The 11452-nt window shown below is 48.4% G+C and overlaps 1 protein-coding gene across 1 annotated transcript; it reads left to right on the top strand.

The window, feature by feature from the left end:
• Positions 1-8614: 8614 nt before the first annotated feature.
• Positions 8615-9323, top strand: LOC119101417 (glycine-rich cell wall structural protein-like). Its single transcript, XM_037224752.1, has 2 exons — positions 8615-8620; positions 8955-9323. Exons 1-2 carry the CDS (start codon positions 8615-8617, stop codon positions 9321-9323), a joined length of 375 nt encoding a protein of 124 aa, XP_037080647.1.
• Positions 9324-11452: the final 2129 nt, after the last annotated feature.

Genomic DNA, 11452 nt, shown 5'->3' with positions numbered 1-11452 from the left:
CCGAAGATGCCACAGCTGTCGTCCACATTACACATAGTGCCTTCGACGTTTGACAATGTATTTGAAACAAATTAAGAACAAGCACGTTGGTGCATGAAATGAGACGCTATCAGCTTCACTAACACGATGAAGATGTGGTTACATGCGTCACACTCGCTCATCTGGTTTCTGCGCCATTGGCAACGTAGGTCACTTACCTTCGATGACCCCACGTGACCTTGCATCTCTTCTCAGATTTTTGTGACCACATTATGCATCAGAGTGATATCACAACATAATTTAAGCGGCGTATTCGAATTATTCATCTAATATCACCTTCCGTACCACGGTCATGTGTGCTGTGGAAATATGATGGATGCGCACGTGAGTGAGTATTCCTCTTTATATACATACACCAAAGCTACGCAACATACTACGAATTTGCTTCAATTCCAAAATATAGTAAAAATTAGTCCGATTTTAGATCACCGACTTTGGATGTTACAAGCAATCATGAAATTTGCAGACTGTAGGTACCATCATGTTCCATTTCTACAAGTGTGAGCAATGACAAATGACCCAAAGGAAAATTATGTGTGGTTGAAGTGTTTAAAGATTGGCCCTTTGATCTGACCTGAGGTCCCTAATGTTAATAGACCGGAACTCCAATCAGCACATAGCATGCCAAACCGATAGACCAACAGGTACTGCAAATTCACTGTTGCTGCAAGCGTTCGTTATTTACCTGTGCGCGAAAAACAGTCGAACTGGAAGTCAACTTCCCCCCCCCCCGCCGCGCGCGAATTAAGCGGCGTGCCATGTCCCACCACATGTAGGTCGCACCCTTGTGGGCGTTGCCACCAGCGGTGGTGACACCATGGGGCATGGGGATGCGTCACCCACAATTTACAGAACGTGAGTAATAGTAGTCTGCATTCTCAGACCCGAAACTGTCAAGGGCATGACCACACGCTCTGGTGAAGCAATCACACGCGCAAAATGTTACAACCCCCGAGGTATTGAACGTAATTATTACAAACACTCCAGAAATATCAGAACAAATGCATCACCGCGTCAGCCTTTTCAATATGAAGCTCCTCGTACTGTGTATGTTGGAGCTCACGCTCGTCACTTCGGCCTGCTGAACGCCGTTCCCACGCTTCTCGACAAACTGTCTGCAGGGGTGAAATATTGCATGTCTTTTGGGGTCATGTCCATCCCTAAACCATGACATCGACCTCTGACAGCACAAACTCAGTGGCATGAGTCCAGCAAAACTCAAACCATTTCACTCTTGCAGCCCAGTTTTTAATATTGGTCCTTCATTTGACTCCGCCATTTGAAGTCTAGTGGCAGTGACGTGGTGATGAGATGATGACCGTATAGTGGCAATGCAGCGTGCATGCTGAAATTCGGAATGGTTTTGGCAAAATCGTTGATCTGAATGCTGTTTCTCCAACTTGTGTGCTATCATAGCCGCACACTGGCAGATCAGGGGAGCGCCATTCCAGCGATGGTCCAAAACGTTTGGGACCATTTAGACCAGATCAGGCCTTTTTGTATTGCATCCCAAATATTTGCATATTTGCTTGGGACCAGACTTCCCAAACTGGGCCCTTGAAGAAGGGAGCTCTCATTGACTAATGGACCCCGACCAATGTAAAATCGCGATCACAGGCCTTGTCCCAGCTTTCATCGTTCACCCAGAGTTTGAATCCGTGCTGTTTTTATTCGACACAGGGCCCAAACCTACAGCCATACACATATGCACACTTTACGGGCTGGCTTATGTGTATATAAGCATGCATTCCTATTCATGAAGAGCTTGGTCTGAAAGACAATTATAACATCTGTGTCACGTTGAAGTAAAGGCCACATTTTTGACCCTTGCTTTAGTGCCGGCCATATCCTCAGTAGCCTTTATAGCTGTAACCGTGGTAACGCCGCCGTGATGGCCGCATGATACCACCGTAGGCCGCCGTGCCGTCCATAGCCGCCATAACCACCATAGCCGCCGTAACCGCCGTAGCCACCCTAACCACCGTAGCCGCCGTAACCGCCGTAGCCGCCATAACCACCGCGTAACCGCCGTAACCGCCGTAACCGCCGTAGCCGCCATAACCACCGTATCCGCTGTAACCGCCGCTAGCGCCGTAACCACCGTAGCCGCCGTAACCACCGTAGCCGCCATAACCGCCGTAACCGGCCGTATCCGCCGTAACGCGCCGTATTTGTAAGACCGCGGCCGCCGTAACCGCCGTATCCCTTGTAGCCGCCATAGCCGCCGTATCCTCCGTAGCCGCCATAGCCGCCGTAGCCGCCGTATCCACCAAAGCCGCCGTAGCCAACGCCACGACCTCTGGGGCCGTAGCCAAAGCCGCCGGCAACAGCGACAGCCACCAGGCAGGACAGAATCACCAGCTGAAACAGACCGCACATCGATAATTATCTCCCGCCATGCTACTGGGCGCCTTGAACTATGCAGGTGTGATGATATATGACATCGTCAGCTTGCATCGACAGTATGCTCATCGACTGGTGGCAGCAGTCAGCCATGTCAGCCGCTACCGGCTCAGCACATGAACGCGGTGGGATCAGGATCACAGGCCCTGCCGTTCGCTCGCTGCTGGATGGCGGGGGAGACCACAAGTCGCCGACGCGCTGCACCAACCAAACGCTTTACCCATTCGGAAGTACGCACCTTCATGGCGGCGGATGTGTTGCAGGCTGGAGTGGACTGCAGTGAATGTGCCTCCGAAATATTCTGGCAGCCTTAAATAGGTAAGGGGAACCACACCTGTTTTTCACTCTTTTGAGAGCTGCGACACATGCGTGCATGCCTCCGGCCCACGCCCTGTTGGAAACTGGACTGTTTGGGTAAACGCCCCATTGGGTAATGCAAAGCTGGTCAAGCTTTCCTCTGTCTCTGCTGTGCATAAGCACGCCATGTTATTCCCCGTGAGAGCACCAATATTTCCTTGTAAGCCTCGCTTAACTGTGGTGACCAAAAGACCAGCAGACCATTACACGGGTTGGACAAATCCGTGGCTTGCGTATTCATCCACAAATTGTTTTGGATCGGATGAGAAATTTCTTCAAAAGCACGGATTCGAACCGAACCACATGCCACAATTGTCAGGTACGCAGGCATAGAACGGGTTAAGTATCAATAAAAGTAATCTAATCCGAAATGTGGTCTGAAAGGATGCACTGAAACCTAACCGCAACATAAAGGTGTTCCCAAAACACAAAAGATTCAGTGGCGTGCAGAGAACCCATAGGTTACATAGATCATCCATAAATTCAGCCAACAAATGTTTTGTTGAACACTGGCAGCTTTGTACAAATTACTACTGCGTACATATCCTGTCTTGGAAAACTATAGCTCCAGTAACAAATACGATAGCTGATATGCCTGATTATAATTAGCTGAATTCCCTTGGCATTTTCTTTCTAAAAATGCACTTGGAATCTTTTGAGTTCGTGGATTTCTGGAATCAGGGTTCGCGCTTAGCAGTGCTGGTGTGTAAGTCCTGGCCCATACCATCCGATCACGTAATTCCATTTCAACGGCAGAATTTGCTGGCGAAAGTTTAACGTGCCGCAACGTTCGGCTACGATCCGTGCTGCCCTCTGACGTCAGCTGACCCTTAGCGCAGCTGCTACCACGGGCCACAGGCCATACCTGTCCAGGCCAAATAGCGAGCTCCAGGGTCGACTCAAACCCACCCCCGTCACGGGCTTGTGGATCGCAAGGCAGGTAACCACCAACTGAGCCAATGGATAAGACTAGTACCCTCCGATCTTCTCAGTAATCCCATTTAACCGATGTGGGTGGGATTGCATAAATAAAATAACTGATGTTCGTTGGCGGAAAGCCCACCCGAACAATAAGGAAAGCTCTTGTCTGAAAACAATAAAAAAGATCCACCTCAAAGCAGGCCCTAAAACATTAGGTCAGCTCAACATTGGGAGGGGTAGGGGGGAGGGGGGGAAGGGTTCAGCAGCACAAAACAATACAAATCGACATCTGTGAACGCTTGCTTGATAAGGCGTTATGACTGAGAATTTCGAGTCGGGCGATTGCCTGCAGCTGAAAACACCTCAGGGTATCTAGCCTCAATACAAATGGAAAATCAACAACACCGGCTGAACACTACTCCCAGTATCTAGCGTGCACTTGGCTATCTGCACATTGTGGCCGTGTATAGACGCTTCTTTCCGGAGACGAGGTGGCAATAACCTAACCAGGGCTGTCTTACAGCTCTTACCCATCATCACCGTACAGCCAGATACTGTCGTTACTTGCGTGGTGACATCACTTGTCCACGTCGTCATACTGTTTGAGCGGAAACAACCACGCTGGGAATAAATTCCAAAAAAGAGCTGGGAAAGCATCATAAATATTGTGGAATAAGCAATGTTTGATCCGAAGAATTTTTTATATGCCGCTACCCAAGCACAGGGTAACCAGGGAGTGCCCTCCCTCAATCCCAGCGACGCAAGTAAACCGTACGTTTAACACCAGAAAACATAAAATCAGGCTGCGGCACTCCCAGCTAGGAAGATGGAACAAACGTAAAGAAGCAGGCGAAGAGGGTAGCGCAGACCCGAAGGAATTGTGTTATTTAATAGGTAGGGAAAAATCATAGATGAGGCTTAAAGTAGTCATTAGCAAAAGTCAGCTAATGACAGCCCGCTATAACCGCCCAATAAGCTACAACCACTCAATTCACGTGTTAGTAAGGGCTATACAGTCACACAAGTCGGAGGGGGGAATTACCTGGTCATTTTCGTGGTGGGTTTTGAGCTGGATGTCCAGGGAGTCCACCCAGCTAAGCAGAGCTTGTTGCTGGGAGCAATATATACTATGTCACACAATATGATAATTATTGTCACAAGGTAAGGCGAAACACTAGGCTGCTGAAATTTGAAGAACTGGTTGAGTCTTTTTAAAGCATGGTTATGTACACGGCGGCAAAAATCCCAAAGTCTTGGAGTGTTGGGCCGGTCTCGGGAAACGGCGGTATCCTTGGTGTAGAACACTAGGCAAAACGATGGCTGCACTTGTCAATAGTGCGATCAGAAACCCTAAAACGTATCGGATCTATTCGCGCAAGTGCAGAGGAAGCAGCGATGGACACGAGGATGTCATGATGGCCCTCTAGGTCTCTGTGTGCGTCCGGCTCGTGTCCCTCTGAGGGCCGGCGATTAAGGGTCCGAAGGGCTGGCCGGAGGTCGCATTAAGTGACCCAGATTTGCGGGCTGAGCCCTCTAACACCAGTCAAAGGACAAGTTGCGATGATGAGGGGCACTCAAGTCGACGAAGATCTCTTTATCGGTCAGGCACCACCAGTACCGAATAGTCGGCTCAATGACGACCTTGGCCTGATCATTTCCCAAGCAGAAAGCTGGGACAAAGCCTAGGACCGCGATTTCTATTGGCCGGGGTCCCTCGGTCAATGAAGGCTCCCTAAGTTGTTCAGAGACCCACAGTGCCCAACAGGGGTCCTTTGCTGCCAAGGAATCCCAAGCTGGCCAGTAGCGATGTTCGAGAGAGCCCGAAGAGTTCCCCGAATGGCTAATCGGGACCAACGACCAAGAGACCAGTTGGAAGTCTGGACCCAAACAAATATGCAGAGATTTGGATGCAAAACAAAAGGGTCTGGTCTGGTCTAAATGGTCCCAAACTTTTTGGACCATCGCCGGAATGGCGCTCCCCTGATCTGCCAGTGTGTGGCTACGATACAACACAAGTTGGAAAACAGCATTCAGATCAACTATTTTGCCAACACTATTGCAAAACTTCAGCATGCACGCTGCATTGCCACCAAAACGTCATCATATCATCACCAAGTCACTGCCACTAGACTTAAAATGGCGTAGTCAAATGAAGGACAAAAATATTAAAAACTGGGCTGCAAGAGTGAAATGGTTTGAGCTTTGCTGGATTCGTTCCGTTGGTTTTGCGCTACCATAGGTCCATGTTAAGGTCAGGGGTGGACATGACCCCAAAAAGACAGGCAATATTTCAGCCCTGCCGACAGTTTGTCGAGAAGCGTGGGAATGAGGTTCAGCAGCCGAATGGCGAGCGTGAGCTCCGACATACACAGTAAGAGGAGCTTCGTATTGAAAAGGCTGACGCGTGGTGCATTCGCCCTGGTATTTCTGGGGCGTTGTAATGATCGTGTTTAATACGTTTGGGTTTTGTGACATTTTGCGCATGTGATTGCGCCACCGGAACGCGCAGACATGCGTTTGACACCTTCGGGTGTGAGAATGCAGGCGGCAATCACTCACGTTCTGTAAATTGTGGGGGACGCGTCCCCATGCCCCACGATGTCGCCGCCCCTGATGGCGGCGCCGACAAGGGTGCGAACGGCATGTGGTGTGGCAAGGCACGCTGTCTGACCCGCGCGGCGGGGGAATGTTGACTTCCCCCAGGGTGTTTCGCACACAAGTAAATAACAAGCGCTTGCAACAACAGTACATGTTCAGTACATGTTCGTCTATCAATTTGACATGCTATGTGTTAATTGAAGTTTTGGTCTGTTAACATTAGGGACCTCAGGTCAGGTAAAGTGCCAACCTTTAAAAGACGTTGACCACACGTAACTTTGTATTGGGGTCATTCGCCATTGTCCACACTTGTAGAAATAGAGCATGATTGTACCTAGGGGCTGCAAATTTCATGACTGCCTGTAAAATGCAAAGTCAGTGACCTGAGATCGGGCAAATTTTTGCTGTATTTTGGAAATTATGCAAATTTATACTATTTTGTGTAGCTTTGGTGTATGTATACAAGGAAAAATGCTCACTCACATGCACAGCCGTCATATGTCCACAGAAGCGCCGCGTGCAAAGCTATGTTTTTAAACGATTTAACCAGTTTTTTTAATGTTTCGCCAGCCTGGGCTCGTCTTAGCTTGTGACATGATGCTCATATTTCTTCGGATCAATCATGACTCGTGCCACAACATTTAGGATACTTGCCCGCTCCTTTTTTAAAAGATGTTCCCAGTGTAGCTGCTCCGCTCAGATAGTATGACATAACTGGACAAACGATGTCATCACGCAAGCAACAACAGCATCTGGCTATACGGTGATGATGGAAGATTGCTGTGAGAAGCCCTGTGCAGGTTATTGCCACCTCGTCTCCGGAAAGAAGTCTCTAAACACGGCACAATATGGGGATAGCCAAATGCACGCTAGATACCGGGAGTAGTGTTCCGCGGCGTTGTTGGTTTTATGTTTGTATTGGGGTGAGATATGCAAGATATTTTCAGCCGCAGGCAATCGAACGTCTCGGAATTCTCAGTCATAAAGCGTTATCAAGGAAGCGTTCACGGATTTCGAATTGTATCGTTTTGGCCGCCGCGCCCTGTTCCCCCCTCTCAGTGTAGAGACGGCCTCTTAAAGGGGCCCTTTGAGGTGCATTTCTTTATTGTTTTCAGACGAGAGCTTAAATTTTCTTTTTTGGGGACTTTCCGCTCACAAAACACCAATTTGTCTTACTTGGTGCAATCCCACCCACATCGGTTACATGAGATTGCTGACAAGATCAGAGTGACCAGTCTGTTCCATTGGCACAGTTGGTTGGCTACCCGCCTTGTGATCCAGAAGCCCGTGGAAGGATTGGTTGCAGTCGATCCAGGCGCTCGCTATTTGCCCTGCACGGGTTTGGCCAGCGGCCTGTGGTAGCAGGTGCACTAAGGGTCAGGTGACGTCAGAGGGCAGGACGGGCCGTTGCGGACGTTGCGGGACGTTAAACTTTCGCCACCAAATTCTGACGTTGAAATGGATTTACGTGGTCGGATGGTAGGGACCAGAGCTCCCAAAGCAGCACTGCTTAGCGTGAACTCTGATACCAGAAAAATATCTATTCAAAAGGTTCCAATTACGTCTATAAAAAGTCCAACAGAGTTAGCTAATTATAATCAGGTATTTCGTCTACCTTATTAGATAATAAGGTCATAGTTTTCAAGACATACATGTCACTAGTTAGCACAAAGCTGTCAGTGTTCTTGAGAAAAATTGCTAGCTGAGTTCATAGATAAGTTATGTAGCCCAAGACTTCACTGCATAGCACTGAATTATTTGTATTTTGCGAACACTTTATGTTACGGCTAAATTTCAGTGCATCCTTTCGAGACTACGTTATAGATGAGGTTACTTTTACCAATATTTAACCCCTCCTATTCGTGTGTACTTGACAGTTGAAACATTTGGTTGGGTCCTAATTCCTGTTTTTGAAGAAATCTCTCATCCGATCCAAATAAATCTGTGCATGAATCCGCAAGCCACGGATTTGTCCAATCCGTGTAATGCTCTAATGGTCTTGCGTTCACCAGGATTAAGCGAGGCTTACAAGGAAATATCGGTTTTTTCATGGGGAATCACCTGTTCTGCTTGCGCACTGCAGAGAGAGGAAAGCTGAACCAGCATTGTATCACCCAAATAGGCGTTTACCCAAACAGTGCAGTTTTCAAGCAGGGGGTGGCCGGAAACACACTGTATGTGTGGCAGCTCTCCAAGAGTAAAGGCAGGTGTGGTCACCTCACCTATTTATGGCTGCCACAGCTGTGCGGAGACACATTCACTGCAGTCCACTCCAGCCTGCAGCACGTCCGCCGCCATGAAGGTGCGTACTTACGAATGGGTAAAGCGTTTGATGCAGCGCGTCGGCGACTTGTGGTCCCCCCGCCATCCAGCAGCGGGCGAACGGCAGGGCTGTGATCTGATCCGCCGCGTTGCTGTGCTGAGCCTGTAGCGGCTGACATGGCTGACTTTTAGCACCAGTCAACGAACATACTGTCGGTGCAAGCTGACACTGTCATATGTCATCACCTATGTAAATTATCCCTGCAAAATTTCCGACGCGTAACAAGCCATAACTCTAGCCCATTTGTACCTGCATAGTTCAAGGCGCCCAGTAGCATAGCACAAGATAATTGTTGATGTGCGGTCTGTTTCAGCTGGTGATTCTGTCCTGCCTGGTGGCTGTCGCCGTTGCCAGCGGCTTTGGCGACTACGGCCTCGGAGGTTATAGTGGTGGATACGGCGGCTACTGCGGCTATGGCGGCTGCAGAGGATACGGCGGCTATGGCGGTTACAAGGGATACGGTGGCTACGGCGGCCGCGGTCTTTACAAATACGGCGGTTACGGCGGTTACGGCGGTTACGGTGGTTACCGCGGCCACGTTGGTTATGGCGGATACGGCGGTTACGGCGGCTATGGCGGTTATGGCGGCTATGGACGGTACGGCGGCTATGGTGGTTATGGTGGCCGCTTTGGTTATGGCGGCTACGGCGGTTACCACGGTTACAGCTATAAAGGCTACTGAGGATATCGACGGCACTAAATCAACGGCCAAAAGTATGGCCGCTGCTGCAACTTGACACAGATGTTATAATTGTCCTCAGACCAAGCTCTTCATGAATAGGATGCGTGTTTATATACACATAAGGCAGCCCGGAGAGTGTGCACATGTTTGTGGGTGCGCTTTAGGGCCCTGTGTCGAATAAAACAGCACGGATTCAAACCCTGTGTGAAGGATGGAAGCTAAGACAAGGCATGGGACCGCGATTTACATTGGTCGGGGTCCCTTAGTCAATAATGGCTCCCTTCTTCAAGGGCCTGGTAGGAACTCTCGTCCCAAGCAAATATGCAAATATTTGGATACAATACAAAATGTTCTGGTCTGGCCTAAATGGTCCTAAACATTCCGGACAATCGCCGGAATGGCGTTACTCTGATCTGCCAGTGTGTGGCTACGATAGCACACAAGTTTGAAAACAGCATTCATATCAACTATTTTGCCAAAACCATTCCGAAATTTCAGCATGCACGCTGCATTGCCACTAAAACGTCATCATCTCATCACCAAATCACTGTGACCAGACTTCAAATGGTGGACTCAAATAAAGGATAGAAATTTTGACAATTGGGCTGCAAGAGTGAAATGGTTTGAGCTTTGCTGGATTCGTTCCGGTGGTTTGGTGCTGTCAGAGGTCGATGTCAAGGCTTAGGGGTGGACATGACCCCAAAAAGGCATGCAATATTTCACCCCTGCAGACAGTTTGTCGAGAAGCGTGGGAATGGCGTTCAGCAGCCGAAGTGGCGAGCGTGAGCTCCAACACACAAAGTACGAGCAGCTTCATATTGAAGAGGCTGGCGAATGATCCATTCGCCCTGCAAATATTTGGATATATTTTTTTAGCGTTGGATACATACTTCTGGAGCGTTGTAAAAATAGTGTTCAATACGCTTGGGTTTGTGGCATTTTGCTCGTGTGATTGCTTCACCAAATCGTGTAGTCATGCCCGTGACAATTTCGGGTCTGAGAATGCAGACGACTATTACTCACGTTCTGTAAATTTTGGGGGACGCGTCCACATGTCCCACGGTGTCACCACCGCTCATGGCGGCGTCCACAAGGGTACGAACGGCACGTGGTGGGACAAGGCACGCTTCTTAAACCGCGCTCGGCAGGGGGAAAGTTGACTCCCCCCTACGGTTTTTGCACACAGGTAAATAACGAACGCTTGCAGCAACAGTACATGTTCAGTACCTGTTGGTCTATCAATTTGGCATTCTATGTGTTAATTGAAGTTTTGGTCTATTAACATTCGGAACCTCAGGTCAGGTCAAAGGGCCAACCTTTAAAAAACACTGACCACATAGCTTTGTTTTGGGTCATTTGACATTGCTCACACTTGTAGGAATTGAACATGACGGTACCTACAGTCTGCAAATTTCATGTTTTTTTTAATAAAATGCAAAGTCAGTGACCTGAAATCGTGCAAATGTTTGCTACATTTTGGAATTGGTACAAATTTGTACTATTTCGTGAGCTTTGATGTATGTATATACAGAAAAGTACTCACTCACATGCACAGCCATCGTATGTCCACAGAAGATATGACCGTGGTGCGGGTCATGGCCTATCCCCACGGGTACCTTCTGGAAATACTTGCTGAGCTCAAAATAAAGAGTTTTGAAATTTGGTTTTAGACGCTGAATTGGAATACTCTGCTGAAATAATATTGAGATATCATTCTGATGCACAATGAGGCCACAAAAATCTGAGAAGAGATGCAAGGTCATGTGAGGTCATCGAAGGTAAATGACCTACGCTGCCAATGGCACAGAGGCCGGATGAGCGAGTGTGACGCATGTAACCACCTCTTCATCGTGTTAATGAAGCTGCTGGCCCCCCTAATTTCATGTACCAACGTGCTTGTCCTTAATTTGTTTCAAATACATTGTCAATCGTCGAAGGGAATGTGTATAATGTGCACAACAGTTATGGGATCTTGAGTGCCTATAGATGTACAAGACATTACGATGGACCACAGAAAAGCCTTGAACTGATCACATGGACCCGGTTAGAAATTCTTCAACTTTTTCATCAGCATGGTTTGTAGGTTTGATCTCACTTGATCTCAGGTGTCCTCTATGTCACCAAGATGG

The sequence above is a fragment of the Pollicipes pollicipes genome, unplaced genomic scaffold, assembly GCF_011947565.3.
Source record: "Pollicipes pollicipes isolate AB1234 unplaced genomic scaffold, Ppol_2.1 Scaffold_2555;HRSCAF=2994_pilon_pilon_pilon, whole genome shotgun sequence".
Taxonomy (NCBI): Eukaryota; Metazoa; Arthropoda; class Thecostraca; order Pollicipedomorpha; family Pollicipedidae; genus Pollicipes; species Pollicipes pollicipes.
This window is presented reverse-complemented; position numbering and strand designations above follow the sequence as displayed.